The sequence below is a fragment of the Chiloscyllium plagiosum genome, unplaced genomic scaffold (assembly GCF_037043375.1).
Source record: "Chiloscyllium plagiosum isolate Xiang-an unplaced genomic scaffold, Cpla_swu_hap1 HiC_scaffold_26, whole genome shotgun sequence".
NCBI lineage: Eukaryota > Metazoa > Chordata > Chondrichthyes > Orectolobiformes > Hemiscylliidae > Chiloscyllium > Chiloscyllium plagiosum.
Window position 1 is genome coordinate 40101864 of NW_028270164.1, and position 24744 is coordinate 40126607.

Below are 24744 nucleotides of genomic sequence, written 5' to 3' on the forward strand. Positions count from 1 at the left end.
GTACAGACCAAACGTGGAACCTGTCAAAAAGTTGCAGTGAAATGTTGTGTGTATGGCTGTGGCTTTGGGTGTGTGTGGGGTATGTCTGTGCGTATATGCACACACGCGCAAGTTGGCGACTTACCACACAAAGGCAGCAGCAGCAGTAGCAGTCATGTTGTTGTTGTACAGTCCGGCTGCCCTGGAGAGGGGGCGAGGGAGGCGGGGCCATGTTGCACGGGGTTGAGGGCGGGGCGGGGTTGGATGGTATTGGGGGTGGGGTTAGGGGACAGCAGGGGGTAGGGTTGGACGGGATTGAGGACGGGGGCGGGATTGGGGCTTGGATGCAGTTGGGGGCGGCGGGGGGCAGGGTTGGATGGGATTAGGGGTGGGGGGTGCGGGGGGCAGTGTTGGATGGGGTTCAGGGGGCGGGAGAGGGCGATATTGGACCAGATTGAGGGGCGGGGACTCGCGCACTGCGTGTTGCTGCAGTCTCCTGAATCGGGAGCAGACTTCCAAGCCCCAAAGGAAAGGCATTTAATCGCTTAACCGAATAATCGATTATCTGAACGAAATAGGTCCCACCCATCTCGTTCGGATAATCGATGTTCCCCTGTACAGGACAATGTTGAAGAGATTATCTGGGGAAGGGGGGTTTAGGGTACAGCCCTGTGTAGAACTCCAGTGAAAGTGTGAGGAGAGAGAGACAGAGAAAGAGGGTGGGAGATTAGTCATTTGGAGCCTGTGCTCCCATCGATGTCCAGGACTGTTCTCAGCAATATTTCAGTCAGTTGACTTCACTTTTAATCATTGCAAACAGAAGACGCAATCAGTGTTGGAAACATGTCTTTGTAATATTTCTACTGGGACCTTGAGATCTTTTAATTGATATTTGGATAATTGAGGATCCCATGTAAATTGGCACAAGACAAAAGATATAATGATTTTATTAACCATGCGTGGAATATGAACATCACTGACTGGACAGCATTTATTGTCTGACCCTAGTTGCAATTCAGATGGTGGTAATGAGCTACCTTCTTGAATCACTGCAGTCCATATGCTGTTTTGAGACCAAGAGTGCCATGAGGGAGGGAACTTGACCCGGCAACAGTGAAGTATTTCCAACCAGAATAGTGAATGGAACTTGTAGATCACAGATGTACAGCACGGAAACAGACCACTCGGTTCAACTCATGACAAACTGACCAGATATCCTAAGCTAAACTAGTCCCACTGGCCAGCACTTGGCCCATATCTCTCTAAACCTTTCCTATTCATAAAAAGCATCTGGATGGTTATAAATGTTGCAATTCTACCAGCCTCCACCACTTCCTCTGACAGCCACCCTCTGCGTGAAAAGGTTGCCCCTTAGGTCCCTTTTAAATTTTTCCTCTCTCACCCTAAACCTATGTCTTCTACTTCCAGACTCCCCCACTCCAAGGAAAAGACCTTATCTATTTGCCCTATTCATGCCCCTGATTTTTATAAATCTTTAGGTCACCCCTCAGACTCCAGGGAAAACAGCCCCAGCCTATTCAGCCTCTCTCTGTACCTCAATCCTAAAACCTTGGCAACATTCTTGTAAATCTTTTCTGAACCCTTTCAAGTTTCACAACATCCTTCTGACAGGAAGGAGACCGGAACTGCACGAAATATTCCAAAAGTGGCCTAACCGCTGTCCTGTGCAGCCGCAACTTGACCTCCCAACTCCTGTACTCAATGCTCTGACCAAGAAAGGAAAGCATACTAAACGCTGCCTTCACTATCATAACGACCTGCAATACCACTTTCAAGGAACTTTGAACATGCACTCAAGGGTCTCTCTGTTCAGCAACCCTCCCCAGGACCTTACCATTAAGTGTAGAAGTCCTGCTCTGATTTTGCTTTTTCAAAATGCTGAACCTCACATTTATCTAAATTAAACTCCATCTGCCACTCTCGGCCCATTGGCCCATCTGACCAAAACCCCATTGTAGTGATTTCTTCTTTGCTGTCCACTATACCTTAATTTTGGTATCATCTACAAACTTACTAAGTATACCTTCTCTGTTCATATGCATAAAAATTATAAAAAGCAGTGGTCCCAGCACCGATCCTGTGGCATACCACTAGTCACAGGCCTCCAGTCTGAAAAGCAACCTTCCACCATCACCCTCTGTCTTCTACCTTCGAGCCAATCCTGTATGGTTAGTTCTCCCTGTAGTACACAAGATTTAACCTTGCTAACCAATCTATTATGAGTAACCTTGTTGAACACCTTACTGAAGTCCATATGGATCACATCCACTGCTCTGCCCTGTGGTGTCCTTTCCATCGATCAGGATAAGGCTAGGGTTAGATAGAAGTAGTCATGGGTTCAGAAGGTACTGTCTAAGAACCTTTGTTGAATTTCTGCAGTGCATTGTGTGATTGTATATACTGCTGTGACTGAATGTCAGTGGTGGAGGGAGTGGTTGTTTGTGGTAGTGATACCTATCAAACAGACTGCTTTGTCCTAGATGGTGTCAAGCTTCTTGAATGTTGTTGGGACTGCATTTATTCAGGCAAGTGGGAAGTATTCCATCACACATCAACGGACTTATCCCGCATGGATTCAAGACTACATTCAGATCACCACAATTTGGACTTGATCAGGACAACAACTACATACAAGTACCTCCAAAAACAGTTCTTCTTCTGGACCCTCCACTCCATGCTCGCAGTCATGTGTCACGACCTACTCTCCCTGCAGTCGGCCCTGACCCAGCTCAGGGCCACACCCTCCCAGACCAGCAAAGGACCTCTGCCCTTTTTCATCCTGAGAAAGATCCACACATTCAACAAATGCTTTTTCTCCAGCTTATCAGACATCAAGGAACTTAAGTACATCAAACTCTCACTTACTTACCTCCAAACACGGGATTCCTCAATCATTCCCAAACCTGCCTCCGGAACTGTTCGGATGCCATTAGCCACATGGCTGCGACAGCTACCTCCACTGCAGCAAATGATGAAGTCACTGCCGCTCTCGTCGTCCCACAGACTGCAGCCACTGCCAAATATACTGCCTCTGCGATCGCCCCCAGGACCACTGCCTCTGTAATCACTGCCAGAACCACTGCTGCCAAAACCACCATGAAGGCTGTCGGTCACCTTCAACTCCACTAATCTCCAGATACAACACATCATCCTCCACTATTTCCACCACCTACAGTCAGACCCCACTACCAGAGATGTATTTCCCTCCCCACCTCATCACAATTCTGCCCAGACCAATCTGTCTGCAATTCCCTCATTAGGTCCATGCCTCCCCCCAGTTGAGTTTCTGATCAACAGTAACCCCAAGGATGTTAATAGTGGGGTATTCAGAAATGGTAACACCTTTCTCTGAACCATCAGCCCTGTGACTGAACTTTTGTGGGAGAATTCAATTGCTGCCTCTGTGTATTTTGAGCACTATTATACGTAGTGCAATTGTGTATTCTCCATAATTGACAATCTTTTAGAAGATCAAAAGTGATTGGTTCCTTGTGCTGAAATTTCTGCACTACCAGGTAAGGAGTATTATAAATCTGATTAACAATATCAGAAAAACTGCACAGACACATTGAACCATCGACTACACAAAATGACCATGAACACAGTGTCACCCAGGAGACTATCCATCTTACTAAGGGATAACATGTCCAACTGGACTTTTGGGATGGACAATAGCCTTTCAAAAATATCCACAATCCTTCACCTACATCCTCAGCTAACCCAATTATATTCAATGGGACTTCTTTGTGAGTCCTTTCCAACAATAAAATCAATCAATTTCAGAAACTGTTTAGATGACTAGCCAGCATCATGACTCAAGAAACTGTCAATAACTATCTGCAAAAGTAGATTTACTAAGTACAGGGTTGGCAATGCTGGAAAGGGGATTTTACAAAACCTCTCTCTCTCTCAGAAATGGTTTCACCATTAACCTTTCTGCAATTCACAGTGTGAAGGATCTAATAAAAGTGTTTGAGACTTATATCAGATTAGATTGCTAAACAACACTGTTTCCAGTCCCTTTTATCCTTCAGTCCCACATCAAAAACACTCCCACCCCCAACAATATACCTTACAAATTTTGTTAATGAGTTTGATTTTAGGGTTTTTATACAACTGGAGCATTATCAAGTGTTAATGAAATATGCAGATAAATCACAAGTACAGCAAATAAACTTACCTTTGTTCATATCTGTACATTTAGGAATGAGACATTTGCTATTTACATTTACTGCCCCTTTTAAAAGATTATGCTGCAGAGTTATATAAATTTTACTTCATTTGGCAAAGATTCTTTCATAAAACCTAATAATAACTTTCTCCTGCTTACCACACAAATAAGAAACGTTACTGCAGGAAAATTGCTTCCGACAGAAAATTTAAAGGTAAAAACTATACTGTGTTCAGTTAACAGCAGCCTCACTCACTAAAATTCTTGCATGAGTTCACCTCTGTATTGGAAATCTGATGAGTTAAGTGAAGGCAATTGGAATGATTCAATCCTTAAGTTTTTTTCTAGCCAGCATTACTTGGTTATAGGCCCAAAATCCACTGCATTCCAGACCTGCAGAATGAGTCAAGAGCATTAAGGATGCCAGTACTTATGGATGAAACATTAGTACCAAGCCAATGCTAAGTACATGAACGTGGAGATTGACAAGTTTGCACACCACTGACCTCAGTCAAACCAAAAACAAATAAACACACCTTCAGTTCCCACTCTGCCTCCTTGGTAAATTAGTTTTGATACAAGCCCCCCCTTCAGAAAAACTACAATAAGTTTTTTTTTTAATAAAGTGTATACCATGCATGGTAGATGAACAAATTTCACTATTTTCCTCTCAGGTTTTAAAATTAAACCTTCTGACAACAGCAAGTCACAGAAAGGGATCTGTTGTCTAAATATTTTCAGATCTCAACAATTGTTCTAACAATTTGTAGACACTCTCTCGTTTAAGTATGCTGTTAGAGGAAATAGAAGCATCTCTGTTCTGCAAATCACAGTGGAAGCAATGCTGCCACCAGGTTCATTTCAGTGACGAACTGCAGTCATTCCCCGTCTCTGCTGACAGAACAAAACGTCTCTGAAAGGTTTATGTGGGGACTTCAAAACACAAAGGCTAAAAATACATAAAAACAAAATTTGCAAATAAATCATGCTACAGTGAAACAATAGACAATATGATCACATGAAACAATGAAACGAAATTGAAGGAATAATTACTCCAGCTACCAAAAACATATTTAGCAATTTCTCTTACTTTCTGTCACATCCAAACTCGTCTGAAATCACTTGGCTGTCAAATCCCTTGTAATCCGACCATTCAAAATCAACAAATGAGTTAAAATAAGCCTATTCCAAAAACAATCAGCATTAAAGCATTTTCAAATCCTAGAATGATCTCTATATTACAACATACTCTGTACACCTCAGTGCTGGCTTTTTTTAAAATTCCTTAAATTTGTAGACCGTTTATTTTTCATCTGAGTGTCTCGATGCCGCAGGTCAAATAGATTTGGTGCTAGTTTGCAACTCTACGACACCTCAGACTGAATAAAATCAGTTCGGTTGCATTCTACTTCACAGACTACCCTCTCTAAGTACAAGGCTGCCTCTGCAACAATTATTTCTGGTCATAAATAATGATAATCTCTCATTACCCTTCTACGACAGCCCTATAAAACAGGAACGACTCGTCTAGGAATTACTTTGCAGGAAATAAAAACTGCACAGAAGCATTTTTTTTATTTCCATAGCTACATCACCTAAATCTGCGGCGTATTAAGAAATCCACGACCAAGAGCGTTTCAGAATGAGCACTTCACTTGACACATTTTGTGGACTAAATCCGCCCCAAATAAAAACCTACCACGGAACCATACCAGAAGTAAATGTATTTACCTGGTACGTGCTAAAGCGGATTCCATTCTGCAGCTGAATCTTTATGGAGTTAGTCCCTGAGTTCATGTCGCAGAAAATCATACTCAGGCACAACTGCAAGCAACAAATCCACAAACGACAGAGAGTTGCGAAGCTTAAATCCTTCCCTGCTGTAGTACGTGGGGGAATCTCTCAGAAACTGTTCTGTATTCTCCAAGTTGGAGCAGAATAATCAAGGGAAATTTGAACTCCCACAAGCGTGGGCTCGCTTTTGCTGGAGCCAGCCAATAAGCTGTCTGGCCACAGAGAAACAGTCCCCTGTTGAATGGGCGGCTGATGTAAAACATGAGGAAATTATAGCTGGGACAGAGATCAGAAAAGAGCGTGTCACATTGAAGCATTCAGAGCACACTGGAGCTGCCCATCTGCTTCCTCTGATAATCACATGCCTTCAGAACAGCCAGGTGACTGATCACATTCCCCATGGCAGGGACCGAGACAGCGTGGGCAGAGAAACGTGACAGCAGCCAGTAACGTGACACTGCCCCTTGCCTTTCTCCAGCCGGTCAATGGAGTCCACTGACACTCCTTTCCCATGGTCCAGGCTCTAATGAAGCCTGGGACAAGCAGAGTGACAGCTCATTTCAAACATTACCGTCGAGCTCTGTGTTTAACTGCTCCCATAACGCTGCAAATTCTACAGAAGGACATTGACACTGAAACACATTGCTCTGGCAGGAACACATCGCATCTCAGGTCGAGGGATTCAAAAGGCTTTACTGTAAGAGTAGATTTCCATATTTTTAGAAGCATCAGGAGCAACACACAGTCCGAATATACATCTGAATTCGTCAAACCAAAAATATACACAGTCCTATATTAAGTATGCAATAAACCACTGAATAATCAAGTCACGTCAGGCAATTTTTTTCCTTTCAGGAAATAAAATGCATCCAGGTCCTGCAGCAGCTCCATATTTTATATATTCAGAAAGGTCTTGAATAATGAGATTTAACAATCTACTAATACCCATTCCTACAGAAATAAAAACACTAGAGCACTTTAAGACCATGACAGATGGATCCTCGCAATCCTTGAGTATTTAGTTTGTTTCTCAAGACTTTCAAGAAGTTCAATCAAATCCAGTTACACAAGAAGCCTCTTCTCTCAAGGTTGAAAAGTGAAGAACAGGGCGATTCTTTCAGGGTCCCTGCCAAGCCAGAATGCTATCAGCTAAACAGGTACTGTTTACATCAGCATCAAAATGTGGGTCATCATGACTTAGGACTGCACGGTCCTGGACTCAGAATACAATGCTGGGCCTATTTGCCTCAATCTCAACATGTTATGCGTATATTCACTCAATGCAATTGCCTGTCATTATGCCAGAAACTTCATCAGAAAACAAAATGAGAATTAACATGCTTGCATGGGATACAAAGAAAATTATGTGAATATTTGTCAGTTAACACCTCTGACAGGAATATGCAAATGACTGACAATCGTCACATATAATGCAAAAATAGTAACCAGACTGTAACAGATAGATCTAAATTTACTTTCTATGAACACTATGAACAAGCTTCTCATTATTAATTCTGAACGTCAGTAGTTCATTTTTAGTTGCATTTTATTACTACATTTCATTGATGTTTTTGTATATTAACAATAAACTGTAAAACTCTCCATCTGCTACTATATCACTTAAACAGGTCATAATTTAACAATTTCATCAATAAGAAAATGCCCAGCCAAAGGCAATTCAAACAACCAGCAGGATTGAGCAACAAACGTACAATTCACACAAGTTTAAATTTTTAAAATCTGCAAACAGCTAACAGTGATCCATTTAAAAGCTGCACTGAGGCTCAGTGTTGATTAATATGGAGACTAATAACTGTTTAAAAAGAGACCCAAGCTTGCAGCGATTCGCTGAAAGAATCATATAATAAGATTTCAAGTTTTAAAACTCTTAACTATAAAAAACTAAAAGAAACATTAAATACTATTTCAGTAGGCTTTATATTTTGAACTACAAAATAGTTCCCCATAAACTTCTAAAATAATCAAAAATCCTCCTCTGCAGTCATACTTTATCTCTCAAGTCATCATTCTCCAGAAATGAGTCCAAGATGGATTCTCAGCATGCCAGGGCTTGTTTTCTTTATCCTTAAGCTAGGCAACTCCAAATTTCCAGACCTGTGACACATCATAATCATTGTCATAGAGATGTACAGCATGGAGCTGAAAATGTGTTGCTGGAACAGCACAGCAGGTCAGACAGCATCCAGGGAACAGGAGAATCGACGTTTCGGGCATAAGCCCTGAAGAAGGGCTTATGCCCGAAACGTCGATTCTCCTGTTCCCTGGATGCTGCCTGACCTGCTGCGCTGTTCCAGCAACACATTTTCAGCTCTGATCTCCAGCATCTGCAGACCTCACTTTCTCCATGTACAGCATGGAAACAACCCTTCAGTCCAAATCGTCCACGCTAACCAGATATCCTGACCTAATCTAGTCCCACCTGCCAGCACTTGGCCCATATTCCTCTGAACCCTTCCCATTCATATACCCGTCCAAATGCCTTTTAAATGTTGCAATTGTACCAGCCTCCACTACTTCCTCTGGCAGTTCATTCCATACATACACAACCTTCTGCGTGAAAACGTTGCCCCTTAGGTCCCTTTTATATCTTTCTCCTCTCACCCTAAACCTATGCCCTCTCGTTCTGGACTCCTCCACCCCAGGGAAAAGACTTTCTCTATTTATCCTATCCATGACCCTCATGATTTCATAAACCTCTTTAAGGTCACCCCTCAGCCTCAATGCTCCAGGGAAAACAGCCCCAGCCTATTCAACCTCTCCTGATAGCTCAAATCCTCCAACCCTGGCAACGTCCTCATAAATCTTTTCTGAACCCTTTCAAGTTTTATAACATCCTTCCCATGGGAAGGAGGTCAGAATTGCATGCAATATTGCAAAAGTGGCCTAACTAACATCCTGTACAGTCGCAACATGACCTCCCAACTCCTATACTCAATACTCCGACCAATAAAGGAAAGCATACCAAATGCCAGGAGGAACAAAATGCAGCTCCCTCTCACCAAAGCTAGACTATCTTTCATCTAAACTCTCAACTACATTCTGCAATCTCCCACCACATTCTGCATGTACAGGCAACAAATCTCTGTTGCTCAATCTCTCTGCTCTCACTCAGATTCATGCAGCTTTATGCAGAACTGTCATGAAATTCAGTTATCTTTTAGGAAAGCCTGCAACTCAATCCTACATGTGTTATGGATTCTGCCCCTCTTAAAACCGATTTCTGTTTCAATATGACTTACATGGGTCTTGTAGGTCGAAATACTAATTTACTACTCTGTAGAATCCAATCTATTAGGGAATTTAAAAACAATTTAAAGTATAACACTCTTCGTTCCTCCACTTCATCTTAAAGAGATATTTTCAAAACACAACAATCTTATACAACATTTCAAATCAAGGCTATTTAACACAGATTTAGTTATTCTTTCACAGAATCACTGAATGATACATAACAGGAGACTTTTCAGTCCATCATGTCCATGCCAGCTCTTTATTAGAGATGTCCAAACTTTTCTAATTACCATTCAATTTTTTATCACTTCAACTATTTATACAATGTCATGCTGATTAAAAAAAATGTTGCACAGTGGTTGTGCTCTATCTCTATGCTAGAAATTTCAGGTTCAAGTCCCACCTGCTCCATAACAACAAGTCTTTTTGTGAATTATTGAAACTGCATTTTCCACACTTGCATGGAGTGCATTTGGTTCATAACTCATTATTTATATTATGGAATATGTATATTGGAAAAAGGCAGAGAGTTGGTAGGAAGTAGGTGGGGAGAGGGGTGTTGTCCAAGTGAAGCAGGTAGGGACGTCAAGGGAGCAGGCTGAGGGGAGTGCTAAGAAAAACAGTCAGGGGTTTGGGTGAAACAGACAGGGGATGGGAGACCATGAGGGTGGCCCCAGCAGTGAGTGATCATTTTGGGGGATGAGGGGTTAAGAAGGGGAGTGTAATCTGAAGTTCAGCAGTGGCCAGAGGGCAGACAGTAGTTGGACATGACCAGTAATCTAGTGAGCTTGTGGGGAGTGCGACAATCAGTGCGGTCATAGACTGTAGGTGGGAAGGTTGGGGGGGGATGGTGGTGTTGCACTTTTCAGTTATGGAATTATTCAAGAGTTAGGTTTTTTTCTACCAAACGTTTCCTGAGTAACGACAGAGCTACACATATTGGAACTGTCTCTAATCCATAATTGGAGGTACAGAAGGTCCCGGGAGAAGAGACATTGCTCTTTGGACATTCAAAGTTCCTGGGAAACTCCCACATTGGTCTGTCCTTCAGGACCTCCAAAGGGTTTCAACAATCCAGAGACTTAAACATTTGGGCCAACAGGCTTTTCAGAGAATCCTGCTTATATATGCATTGACACAGCACCCATAGAGAATTCCTGTCACCACAGAAAGATCAAATGTCCACAGAACTCAGTAAACAATAAGCAGAAGAAATGTTAATGAGTAAATGCATTTTTGTTTGGACTATTCTTGGGTCATGAGCGTTATAGATGGTATTTATTGCCCACCCTCCAATATATGATTGCTTGACTGAAAAACTGCTGACATGTAACTAAGCTTTCAGTTCTGTGAGCCTGGATGTCACACTCCTGCACAACAGGCTGACAAGCTGACCATGGCAAGCATCTGCAATGTTCAGTGTTCAGTGCTGCTGACTGCTTGAGCCAGCCCAGCACAGACACAGGCTCCTAGAATCACCCACATGAAGGAACCTGCACATGATGAAGAGTCATAGAGTCAGAGATGTACAGCATGGAAACAGACCCTTCGGTCCAACCCATCCATGCTGACCAGATATCCCAACCCAATCTAGTCCCATCTGCCAGCACTCTCCACTTTTATTTCAAATATTATTTATTTTGGCTTTTCTTTGCAGTTATGTCATTTCCAACATAATAATATTTCTTATACATTCACCCCAATGACAAACCAGGACGTTTAATTTCTTAAAATCTTCCCTCACAACATTATCAGTCAAAGTTCAGCACCAAGGAACTTTCAGTGACTCAACCAGGTGACCAAATGCTTGGACAAAGAGGTAGGCTTTCAGCTGACACTTTAAAAGGGAGCATGGTCATGAGCAAACAGTCTGAAGGAGGGAATTCATTAGCTGAAGACTTTGACAATTGAAATCCAAATCAGCACCAATTGGAAGGTTTGAAGAGGATGAAAGGAGAAATTTCAGATCCACCCACTTCACTGTCTACCAAAGCTGAAACTGTGATTTAAACAAAATAAATGAAATATAAGCTCATACAGCAGATGGAGCTGTTCAGAAACTTTGGCCTGAGATCAAAAAGCTCTAACAACATCACACAGTGTTGTTAACAAAGTCAGAAAAACACCCATTTTGCAACATACATGGAGAGAAGCAGAAAAGTTTGCCATCTGTTAGATCATATTGGACAAAACACTGGTAAAAACAATGACTGCAGATGCTGGAAACCAGATTTTGGATTAGTGGTGCTGGAAGAGCACAGCAATTCAGGCAGCATCCGAAGACAGACAAAATCGACGTTTCGGGCAAAAGCCCTTCATCAGGATGAAGGGCTTTTGCCCGAAACGTCGATTTTGCCTGTCCTCGGATGCTGCCTGAATTGCTGTGCTCTTCCAGCACCACTAATCCAAAACACTGGTAAAGGTCACTTTAACTAATGTTTTGCTTTACTGACTATATCAATTTCAATTCATTATCCAAAAAGACTGAAAAACACGCAATGATCTGTTTTAGCTCACAGATGAATTCCACTTGGACAAGATGAAGAGATATATACTCAGAGAAATTGGAAGAAGGTCATTTGTACAAAGTGAAACTGCACGTGAAAAAAAATTCTGCATATCACAGTACAAGTTGCAGGAGTGAAGTGAACACATTAAAACATTGCAAGATGTGTTAACAGTCCATATGCAACTAATGTCTCTTTTCTTCATACCTGGAAATCAGATTGCACATTTCAAGTCAACTGATAACATGAAAATCAATTGAGTTGTACAGTCCAAGCTTCTAATCATATGACACGGAAGGTACCAGACACCAAAGCCTCACTGATGCTACTTGCGTGGCTTTGAACATAACATGACTGTTTGCCTGAGCTGATTTACCGCTCTATAACTCACTCCAATATCTATTTGTCTTGATAACAAACAATCTCTTTAATTTCTATTTTCTTTAATACATACTAAATGCATAACGTGACAACATACACACAACAGGATTCTACAACAATGGTTTCCAATGGAACAACATGAGAACCAAAGTTCATGTCTTTTGCCAGGGCCAGTCTGGTGAACTATCAACAGTGGCTGGAAGAGTCCCTGTAGGGCCCTACCGTTGGAAGATGATCTAGTAATGGAACAACCACTTTTGCCAATTCTGTAAAGTAGCTCATCACAATTGACAGCAAACACATTTGAAGATCTATGACCAACTTCTCTGTTACTCTTAGTCTTCCACCATAGTCCAACCTCCCACAATTCTTCTTCTTGGTTTCCAAGCTCCAATACCTGATCTGCACAACATAAGATATGCTATTATGATCTTCCCAACGTTTTCTGCATTTATGCTCTCCAAATGTATTTTCGGTATTGCGAAGCTAACATTAGCTAATCGTAAAAACCTCTTTACCAATAGTGTTAATATGTTTAGTTAACATGATTATGTTAATCAAACGGTTATCAAATTATTGTGTTTGAAATTGCTGTGTAATTGAATTGTTCATGACTTAGATGCTTTGTACTGCAGCATCCAGAGGGCTAGGTCTAAGTAATAGGAATGTGTATTGTCAGGAAAAGAAAACCAGTTTGGAGGATAATATCCAGGATATTTTGGGGCATCTTCCAACACTTGAATTACCTCTCCAATTTCTACCATTACCCATCTTCTCAGGCAGTATGTTTCAATGGGGGAGGAAAATAAAAAATGGGAAATGATAATGACACCCAAATACTCAATTAGCTGTTGTGTCAATTAATGCTGCAAACATTTTATATTAATAGGAATTTAATTTTTAAAACAAAATCTTGCATAAGCATGTTGATCCACAAAAGAACACTCAAAATAAAGCCAAGTCGATCCCTTGTATTCAACACTTATTACATCATCTCAAAATTATGGAACATCGCTCCTGCAGAATTCCCTTTGTCTTGTTACCTTAAGGCATTAAGAGCCACATCTGCATGACTACAATCATGATTATTTAATTTACTATTTGTTTTACTTTGACATTTTGACAGTTTATGAAATATTAGTCCAGGCTCTTCAGTTGGTTGGCTGATAAAGAAAATCAATGAAGTTGTACAGTCCAAGGTTTTAATTACATGACATGGAAGGTGTCAGGCACCAAAGTCTCATTGACGATACTGTGTGTCTGTGAATACTATACTCACATAACATAACCAAATGTCTAAGCTGATTTACTGTCCCAGAATTCACTCCTACCCATCCAATTGTCTTGATGACGATCAATCTTTTGGAATATGTCCTTTAATGCACATTGAATGCTATTGGACAAACCAAACATTTCACAGAAAATCATCACTACAATTCTTTTGTAACGTAAGAACACAAGAATTTTACTTCATAACAGGGAAGAATATTGTAATCTTATTTGCACAAATTCACAAATAATGACAAATAAAAACTTGCACTTGTGGGTTTCACAGGAGCTCATGCCTCAAATCACGAGCAATCAAACAAGTACTGACACAGATCCAAAAGTGATAACATGAGGAGAAGAAACCTAAAGTTTAGTTGAAGTAACAGATTTTATTGATGTTGTTAATGGAGCAGAGAAGTAACAATGTTTAGGAAAGAAATTCCTGAGCTTCAAGGAGATACAACTCCATCCAGAGTTTCCCATTCCATTGGCTATTAGTAAATAACAGGCTCACAGAGCTGATGGAACACAACTCTCAAAAGCTTGTAAGAGTCTAAGTAGTTTAGAACACGACAATGTTAACTATCCAGGTTTTGACAACATTACAGAAGAGTAAACATTCAATTGTTTGCTGCACCATTGAGAGAAGATATTATGGACATGCCTGGGTTGGTTCTTTCCACACAGTTGACCATAATTAGTTTAGATGTATTTGTCAAACAGATGTCAATATACTGCAGCAAGGCTGCCTGAAGCCAGCACATATCCTGGTCAATACTGTTAGCCAACTGTTTCAAACTGCTATCGGCAAAGATACGGACGTAGTTGCACCAGTACAAAGTACATGATGAGGGCAGTTTAATTCTCAAGGGCTCGCTTCATTCATAAACCAAGAACAACAGCAAAGGCAGTTAAGGCTAATGACAAGGTTCCCCACGCGAGACTGGTTAGCAAGATTAGATCTCATGGAATATAAGGAGAACTAGCCATTTGGATACAGAACTGGCTCGAAGGTAGAAGACAGAAGGTGGTGGTGGAGGCTTGCTTTTCAGCCTGGATGCCTGTGACCAGTGGAGTACCACAAGGATTGGTGCTGGGTCCACTACTTTTAGTCATTTAAATAAATGATTTGGATGTGAACATAGGAGGTATAGTTAGTAAGTTTGCAAATGGCATCAAAATTGGAGGTGTAGTAGACAGCGAAGAAGGTTACCTGAGATAACAACGGGATCTTGATCAGATGGGCCAATGGGCTGAGAAGTTGCAGATGGAGTTTAATTTTGATAAGTGCAAGGTGCTGCATTTTGGAAAAGCAAATCAGAGCAGGACCTATATACTTAATGGTAAGGTCTCAAGGAGTGTTGAAAAACAAAGAGACCTTAGAGTGCAGGTTCATAGCTCGTTGAAAGTAGAGTCGCAGGTAGATAGGATAGTGAAGGCAGCGTTTGGTATGCTTTCCTTTATTGTTCAGAGTGTTGAGCATAGGAGTTGGGAGGTCATGTTGCGGCTGCACAGGACATTGGTTAGACCACTTTTGGAATATTGCATGCAATTCTGGACTCCTTCCTATCAGAAGGCTGTTGTGAAACTTTGAAGGGTTCAGAAAAGATTTACAAGTACGTTGCCAGAGTTGGAGGATTTGAGCTACAGGGAGAGGCTGGGGTTGTTTTCCCTGGAGCATCAGAGGCTGAGGGGTGACCTTATAGAGGTTTATAAAATCATGAGGGGCATGGATAGGATAAATAGACAAAGTCTTTTCCCTGGGGTGAGGGAGTCCAGAACCATGTTGAGAGGGGAAAGATATAAAAGGGACCGAAGGGGCAACTTTTTCACGCAGAGGGTGGTGTGTGTATGGTATAAGCTGCCAGAGGAAGTGAATCATAGAATCCCTACAGTGTGGAAACAGGCCCTTCGGCCCAACAAATCCATACTAACCCTCCGAAAAGTAACCCACCCAGACCCATTCCCCTACTCTGTTATCCTACATTTACCCCTTGTTTTAAAAAATTCTCAAGGTCAGGTTCGTAGGAGAGTAGTCTGACACAGAACAAACGACCAAGAGGCGAGTCTGCTAGAATATGAGCATTTTATTCCCCGCAGCGTCGCCACAACCAGGTCTCATACTTACAACGGGTCTGGCTTATACTCACTCTACATGTTACCGGAACTGGGAGCCGTCAGTTCTCGTAGAGCGGTTGCCAACAACCCACGCTCGGCGGTTAAACGTAACCCCGGAGCAGACTCACCGAACTGGAGACTTTTCCAGCTGATATACTCTTTTCCAGATATAAACATTCATGTGAACAGCAGAGCAAGGCTAAAAAACACATTCCATTCTGGTTACATACAGATAAGAAGATTCACACGGGGAGGTGTGTAATAAGATTCACACGGGACTAAGCAACACCTCCATTCCGGTTAGATTCACACATGTATTGGGACATAATTTTTAACCGTTTCACCACACCCCTGACTAATGCACCCAACCTACACATCCCTGAACATGATGGGCAATTTAGCATGGCTAATTCACCTCGCCTGCACATCTTTGGATCGTGGGAGGAAACCAGAGCACCCAGAGGAAACCCACGCAGACAGGGGAGAACGTGCAAATTCCACATAAACAGTCGCCCAAGGCTAGAATCGAACCTCGGTCTCTGGCGCTATGAGGCACTAGTGCTTGCCACTGAGCCACCGTACCACCCCACCGTGGTGGAGGCTAGTACAATTGCAACATTTAACAGGCATCTGGATGGGTGTATGAATAGGAAGGGTTTTGAGGTATATGGGCCAAGTTTTGGCAAATGGGACTAAATTAGGCTGGGATATCTGGTCAGCTTGGACAAGTAGAAACTGCTTCCATGCTGTACATCTCTTATGACCCTGTAACTCCAGTTACATGGTTCCAGGGTGGATCTGTTGATGCTATAAGATTTCCAACAAAAATGGAAAACCTCTCTTGCCAAACAAATGAACCTTTAATGGGTGAAGCATACAGTTCTATTGTTTCTTTCCACAAAATGAATGTTACACACACAACTTAGCTTTATAACACCATAACAGGAATGAACAGTTTTTCACTGAAAAAGTAGATTATTTAATCAAAAAATACAGAAACATATCTGAATAGATGAGCCATGTTGCTTGTGCTCCACTACATCAACAAAGCCCTTCTCCTTAGCAAGGTAAGTCACAAGCTCAGGTGTCATATTCTGTTGACTGTGCCCATCATTACATGGCCGAGAGACATTGACATGCAAACAATTCAATTTGGATATCTTCAAACCAAGCAGTGAAGGAAGATTTTGCTTTTTAGGAAACAGCAGTGTTTCAGGGTTCCTCTCAGTGTTTTAAGGGCAACATATAATTGACAAGAATTAAAATTAGCACAGACCCCTGACCTCAGCAGCTCCCAATCTTTTCAATATCAAGGTACACTTGAATGAGACAAGCAATTCCACAAGTCACCCACTTACTTTGTTTGCATGTGCGGGATCAGGAGTCCACACATGCAACACTGGAGGAAACCAGAGCACCCAGAGGAAACCCATGCAATTGATAGAGGTACTTGGTGGCAGCAGATGCTGTCTTCAGTAGTAGATACGGAGGGCTCAGGAGATCAGAAGCACAGACAGGTCTTCAATGCTCAGGTAAAACAGTGCAGCCTCCACAAAATGTTGCCACACACTTCTCACCTCACCATGGCACACCAGTTGAAAGCCACTACCCTACCTGGTCCTCTACTTCACCTCTGCCTCCTGACTTTTGCTATTCAAACAAATGATTGAATGCCGCTGAAAAAAATCAAGAATTCTGCACCTGCAGGGGCAACACAGAAATTTGCTAAATTTGGCTGAGGGTTAAAGAAAGTGGAATTTATGTCAATGTCAGGAAAGGTCTGATGCTAAAAGGAAAAGAGTTTTTCAACAAGAGAAGAGGACTGGAGGGGTATTGTGGTAAATTGGGAGGTGTTGGAGAGGGAGTGCTTCGGTGAACTGTGTGGGGCAGGGTTATCGGGAAGGAAAGTGCCAGAGATTAGGTGAAGATGTAATGACATAAATGTGAACATGACTTTGGGTCAAATACCAGAAACAGCATATCAATGTAGTAGGCAGAACAGCAGTGTTACTCAGATAGTTCTCAGGGGAAGTGATCATTTGGTGAAAACACAAATGTCACTTGCTTTCTTCCCTCTTTTCTTCAGTGCAACCTAAGGCTTTAAAATAATTGTCCAGATAAACAAAGATGAGTTTAAAATTAAACATAAATGTTTTCTTTAGAAGCAGTTGACCCCAGGCCCAAAATAAAAGCATCACCAATGAACAAACTAGATGGGAACTTTCTTTACAGAGTACGTGCACAATTGTACATTTGCTGTCTACAATTATTGCCTGAATGACCCTTGTTAATAAAACTAGGATCCAATCCCTAACTTACAGTAACCTTTCTTTGAATTTTGAAACGGTGTCAAATGTAAAGGAAGGAGTCATTCCTGATAAAATTGATGTGGAGGGGCTGGTGTTGGACTGGGGTGGACAAAGTTAAAAATCACACAACACCAAGATATAGTCCAACAGGTTTATTTGGAAGTACAAGCTTTCAGAGCGCTGCTCCTTTGTCAGGTAGCCAGAGCTCACCCACTTTACTTGTCACCATAATCTCACACAGCATACCTTCCCATGTGCTTACCTTCTCTCAATGGCTGAGAAATTTGCTGCAGGTCCTTAAAATCCTGAAATATGGCAGGAATTTGGTATGAAAGGGGTGTGATTTTCCACACTGATCCACTTGACTGCTGGCAGTGTAGGATCCTGACCTGGACAAGACTACCTCAGCTGAGCAAGCAATTGGCCGAAAGATTCACACGTAAAACTCCTCTCAGCGTAAACATGTACATTCCTGTCAAATCAGGACCAGAAATAGTGTTTCTGAACCTGATTAGAAACTCTGGGTTCATAAACCAAGGTGCTGTCTGACTTTGTGAAGTGACTTCAAAGATCCCACTGAGATATTCAAAGATTATTTCTTCCAGTAATTCTCCCTCAACCACAATGGCTAAAATCAAACGTACAGGTCATGAGTTCATTGCTTCTTGTGGGACTGCTTGCACAGTGGCTTCCATGTTTGCCAATACTTGACAATATTTCAAATTAATAGGTTCATTGGCAGAACTTGGAATGGTTTGCACTTGGCAAATCTTAACAAAAAAACATCAATTTTTGTAATTAAGCAGGATAAGGACAGGTTAAATTATTGCCTGCAATCTCTTTTTTAGGCAAGCTATGGTCAATGTAAAAGGCAACCACTACTTTACAGAGTAACCGATTTTTCAGCTCTGCAAACCAGCAGCAAGAGAAAAAGCGAAAAAGGTTAATTTGAAAGTTACGCATGAGGCAGTTTGTCCAAAGATAAAAATAAAATGTGATGTGTTATTGCTGCTGCACCACTTAACAGCTTACAATCTGAGCATGGTGAGGTACTGACTGACCCTATGTTGGCCCAGGGCACAAAGCCCAGCTTGCAAGAATGTAGCTGCTAGGATTAAACAGGTATAAAAAAAAAACAGGTAAAACAAGATAAAACAAGATAAATCAATAATCTAGTGAAGCAAAGGGAGAACACAGAATACAGAATATCACTGCATTTACAACAACACTCTCCAGCCTCAACCCATCACCAACAAAACGATACAAAATTTTACATAAAATAAAAACTGAAAGAACTGAGGATGCTGTTCTGAGGGTCACTTGTCCCAAAACATTAACTCTAATTCTATCCACAGATGCTGCCAGACCTGCTGAGCTTTTCCAGCAATTTCTATTCGTGTGTCATAAGATGTCACTTGCTTGAGAGTAGAGTACCTCGCGTGTAGTGACATAGAATATGGGTTCCCTGATTGGACCAGATTAACAGTCCCAATCAGGGAATCTTGGCTGACAGAAATACGAGTGACAGAGATTCTGTTCACTCTGAGAGCTGGCTCTGAGGAAGCCGAAACAATGTCAACTAATATGCACATGTAAAGAAAGGGTGACTTGGTGACTGGATACCGATCACTGTGGAGTTATTTCATCATATTTGCTCAGGGATCCAAATTCCTTCTATCAGACATTGTTTATTGTTAAATGAAGTGTTCTTACAACATCTTCCTGAAATTATTCCCATACAATATATGAGTACTGCACATAAGGCCAATTTTACAACTCACTCCACTGATTTAAACTAAGACAGTGTATGTTTTGGTTATGATCAGGTATTTTTTTCATATATATATTCTTGTATGTAAGATAGCTCAGCATTTATTGCCTAACCCTCATTACCCTGAAACCAAGTAGTTTGTTATGCCATTTCAGAGGATGGTTAAGAATCAAGCACACTGGTGTGGGGCTGAAATCACATGTAGTCACAGGGCAGGCAAGGATGGCAGATTCCCTTCCTGAAAGAACTCTGGAGAACCAGATGGGTGTTTACAACAATTGACACGGTCATCATTTCATGCCAGATTTTATTAAATTCATTTTTCATCAAATCTCATGGTGGGATCGAACTCACGTACCAAGAACATCCTCCTCAGGTTCCAGGTTATTAGTCCAATACTCCACCACCTCCCCATTAATTTGGCAGCAATGCTGGCCCAGTGTCCAATTCAAAGTCTCTCAAATTCACAGGCCAGTCAAAACCTCATTTAAATTAAACCTGCACCAAAGCAAATACATTAAATGGATCAAAGGCAGGTGCTTGAAATCTGGCCTATAATTTAAGAAAAGTGTTGTTCTTGTTGCAATACATACTTTCAATGCTTGGTCAAATAAATTCTTTCCCTCAGTAGCTGTAGCCTACTGAAATAAATAACTTAATTTAAACATTAACCCATTTCTAAATTCCCCTGTCTTGTAAAGGTCAGATCAAGATAAACCATCAATTTCCTGGATAAAGTTTCCCTGAAGATGCACCCGCTCCCTAGGTATGGACACATGCTTACATACTGGGTCAAGGTTTGCATTCAACAACTAACCTCACTTTTATTTTACTGCAGGAAAGTCAAGCATCCATTCACTTGGATTTTAAGACTGAAAACTGACAATTAGTGGTGCTGGAAAAGCACAGCAGTTCAGGCAGCATCCGAGGAGCAGTAAAATCGACATTTCGAGCAAAAGCCCGATTATTCCGGATGAAGGGCTTTTGCCCGAAACGGCGATTTTACTGTTCCTCGGATGCTGCCTGAACTGCTGTGCTTTTCCAGCACCACTAATCCAGAATCTGGTTTCCAGCATCTGCAGTCATTGTTGTCAGAGTTTGGCATAGCATTGTCAGTTTTCAAGGTAAAAACAAAGTAATCTAATTTATTTCTGCTATTAGTTAATTAAATCTTGGAAAGAGACTATTTCATTGCTTTAACATGAGCTTACTTTGTAGATTTTAGATTCAAATATCCTCCCTTGTTGACAGCACAAAGATAAATATGCCAGTTAGTCCTTCCAGATTAATTTAATATCTCTTTCCCCAAAATGACTCATGACAATAGTGGCTATGGAACATAATGGGCGGCATGGTGGCTCAGTGGTTAGCACTGCTGCCTCACAGCGCCAGAGACCCGGGTTCAATTCCTGCCTGTCGGGCAGGAATTTGGGCACCTGTCTGTATGGTGCTTGCACGTTCTCCCCATGTCTGCGTGGGTTTCCTCCGGGTGCTCCGGTTTCCTCCCACACTCCAAAGATGTGCAGGCCAGGTGAATTGGCCATGCTAAATTGTCCGTAGGGTTAGTTGCATCAGTCAGAGGGAAATGGGTCTGGGTGGATTACTCTTCGGAGGGTCGGTGTGGACTTGTTGGGCCGAAGAGCCTGTTTCCAACATTGTAGGGAATCTAATCATAAAACGTTCAGAACTAATAAACCATGGACTTGGGCCCAAAAGACACATTGTGAATTCATGTTTACTGCCACAGGGAGGGGCACCTGAGCTGTGCTGGAAGTAACACAAAGAAGAGTTAGAAAAGGATATGGAACAGGACTTTATAACCAATCACAAAGGGGAAGGTTTCATCTATCACTGCATATTACAAAATCCTCCTCAATGTTCTTACTCCCTATGGCATTCAACAATAAAATGCCAATTTGACATGACTAAATTGCTTACTTAAGCAGGTTTACCAACTGATGGGCAATGACAGCTAAAAGCACCTGACACAACTTGCATCAAGTTGATGCCTGTAAGCTCTGGTCTGGAGTGCTTTTGAAAACATGACTGATTTCCAAGAGAACGAATAGGCTGAATATCTGAAGGGCTTCAAACTAACACCACGCACACAAATTAATGTAACATCTACTGAACAAGAACAAATTCATTCTTAATCTCCAATTCTAGGAGATTTCTGACACAGACCAGAATAAATCTTTCAAAGCAGTTATGATACAAGGTGCAAGAAAGTTCTATTGTTACTCCAAGATAAATATGAAAATTGTGCATAAAGTATGCAATCTGTAAAAGCCTATTTTTAATCATCACTTTTTCAGTATTGTAGGCAAGTGTGCCGAAGAGATAAATGGGGAGGACAATCCTGACCTCTTGCCTTCTTGATCTACTTTACACTGCAGTATAAATTTACTCAAGATCAATAATTTGTAAAGGGCTTTCAATACATATCATCCCAAGCTAACATCCCAACTAAGAGAAAATATACAAATTAGGAGCAGGAGTCGGCTATTGACTCTGCTCCACCATTTGATAAGATCATGGCGAAGTGATTGTGACCACAATTCCACATTCCTTCCAAGAATCTATCTACCTCAAAAATATTCAATGACTCTGCCTCCATTTTCCTCCCTTCACAACTTCCAATAATATTGTATAAGTAAAATTGCAACACACGGTTTTATATTCAGAACTTTCATTTTTGTTAAATTAGAGTAGGTCAGTTCTTTGGGACATGGATGACTCCAAGGATCCAACAGTTTGAATCCTAGATCCACTCTGTAGCATGTGTTGTTTCACCTGGTGAGAGCTATCATTCCAATTACTACATGTTATACTGAGACTGACCTGTGCATTTGGAAATGTTATACAGCTGACACTATTCCCTGTCAGAATGTTCATACAAATGACATAAAAGCAACTTGAGCAATTGTTAAAGGATATTACAATTGATGAACACAGCTAAACTATTTCTTGGAAATGGCTTCTCCCATTCGCAGCTCCTGGACATCTCTGCAGGAGTTTCTCAGAGTTGTGCTGTCGGCCCAACCATTTTCAGCTACATTAAAGACTTTCCCTTCCTCATAAGGTCAGACGCGAGAATGTGCGCTGATGATTACACAATGTTCAGCACCACCCGCAACTCCTCAGATACTGAATCAGTCAATGTTCAAATGTAACATGATCAGGAAAATATCCAGGCTTGGGCTGACAAGTGGCTAGGAAATTTTATTCCATACAAATCCAGGCTATGGCCATCTCCAATAAGAGACAATCTGATCACCAACCTTTGACATTCATGAGTGTTTGACATTCATGAGTGTTACCAACAGTGAATACCAAACTATCAACATCCTTGGAGTTACCATTGACCAAAAACTAAACTGAACTGAACTTGCCACATAAATACAGTGGCTACAAGAGCAGGTTAGAGGTTAGGAATACAGTAACTCACCTCTTGACTCCCCAAAGCCTGTCTATCATTTACAAGGCACAAGTCAGGAGTGTGATGGAATACGCTCCACTTGCCTGAATGGGTGCAGCTCCAACAATACTCAAGAAGCTTGATACCACCCAGGACAAAACAGCCCACTTGAGTGGCATTACATCCACAAATATTTACTCCCTCCATCACCAATGCTGAGTAGAAGTGATATGTAATTTGTATAAGATGCACTAAAGAAATTCACCAAAGATTCTGAGACAGCAAATTCCAAACACACAACCACTTACATCCATAAGGACATGGGCAATAAATACATGGGAACACCACCACCGGCAAATGTCCCTTAATGCCACTCACCATCCTGACTTAGAAATATATCACCGTTCCTTCACTGTCACTGGGTCAAAATCCCACCCTAATGTTATTGTGGGTCAACCTACAGCACATGGACTGCAGCAGTTCAAGGGCGGCAGCTCACCACTACAGTTCAAGGGCAACCAAGGATGGAAAATAATAGTGGCCAACCAGCAACGCCCACATTCCATAAATGATTTTAAGAAAGAGCATTCAGTTTTACCATCATTGAAGCTTTCAGTAATTTCCACTGACTGTTTTTCCTCTTTCTCTTCATAGCTTCCTTTGATCACATTTTCAAAATGAAAATATCCTTTTGTATTCTTACATCATTAGTGCCAACAAATATTTTATGCTTCCATGCTAACAAATTAATCAGAAGTGTATAAAGCTCGATAAGTTATTGGTGAAATTACATTCATTCAGTTACACAGTGTACCACCCACTCCTGGATATTTGTGAAAATAATTACTGAGCCACATCAAGCTATTGCATGAACACAGTGAGTTTGTGTTGTGTATTTGAAGTATTTGATACAGCCTGGATTGCGAGTCTATTAATTTTATACAGAAGTTACTGTTATTTGTTCACTGGTCCAATGAAACAAGAATTTCTGAATTCTTAACTTTTGATTTTGTCAGACTTTATGTCTCACCAAAGGCTTTCAATACTTATGAGGCAAATGTTTCAATAACTGCATTAGGCTTTCCTGCTGAATAAAATAAACCTTGTTGTAATTATTAAGAAGTTCCATCCATAGTGAAGCATGGTTATGGATTGTGAATACAAATGTATTCTTCCTACTTTTGGCACAGGCTTCACTATCCTAATCCATTCTGACTAAAATAACAACCAGCGACACAGAGTATGCAATCTTTGTCTTTTTTTATAACCTGCAGTTTCTAGAACAAATACCATTTAAAAATGGATGCTTTCCATGTGTTGCATATAATTATTTTATTGTTATTCTTTCATAGAATGTGGGTACCCCTGAGAAATCCAGCACTTTTTTTCCTGTCCCTAATTTCTATTCAGAAGGTACCAATATATTTCCATGTCAGCAATGCATGTAGCTTGAAGGGCATTTACAGATAGCGATTTTCCCATCCATCTGCTGCCCTGGTCTTTCTGGCTGGTAGAGCTCATGGGTTTTAAATTCAGTGTCAAAGGTACCTTGGCAAGCTGCATAGTGCATTTGTATATCATACATAGGAACAGGAGTAGGCCATTCAGTCCCTCAAGCCTGCTCTTCAATTCAATAGGATTGAGGCTGATCTGTGGCCTAACTCCACATGTCTTCCTTGGGCCCATATCCCTTGATGCTCTTGCTTAATAAAAGAAGCTTCAGATTTAAATTTGACAATTGAATTAGCATCGAC

The 24744-nt window shown here is 41.2% G+C and overlaps 1 protein-coding gene across 5 annotated transcripts in view; it reads right to left on the reverse strand.

Annotated features, from left to right (window-relative positions):
- Positions 1 to 24744, reverse strand: part of ppfia4 (PTPRF interacting protein alpha 4) — a 699209-nt gene that overhangs the window by 441380 nt on the left and 233085 nt on the right. The window contains exon 1 of one of the 5 annotated variants that reach the window (XM_043716869.2): positions 5903 to 6218. The exons of the other annotated variants lie outside the window; for them this stretch is intronic. Within the exon in view, the coding sequence (XP_043572804.1) occupies positions 5903 to 5983 (81 nt within the window). The 5' untranslated portion in view covers positions 5984 to 6218. Of the gene's footprint in view, positions 1 to 5902; positions 6219 to 24744 lie in introns of those variants that run through there. 5 annotated transcript variants of the gene reach the window in all.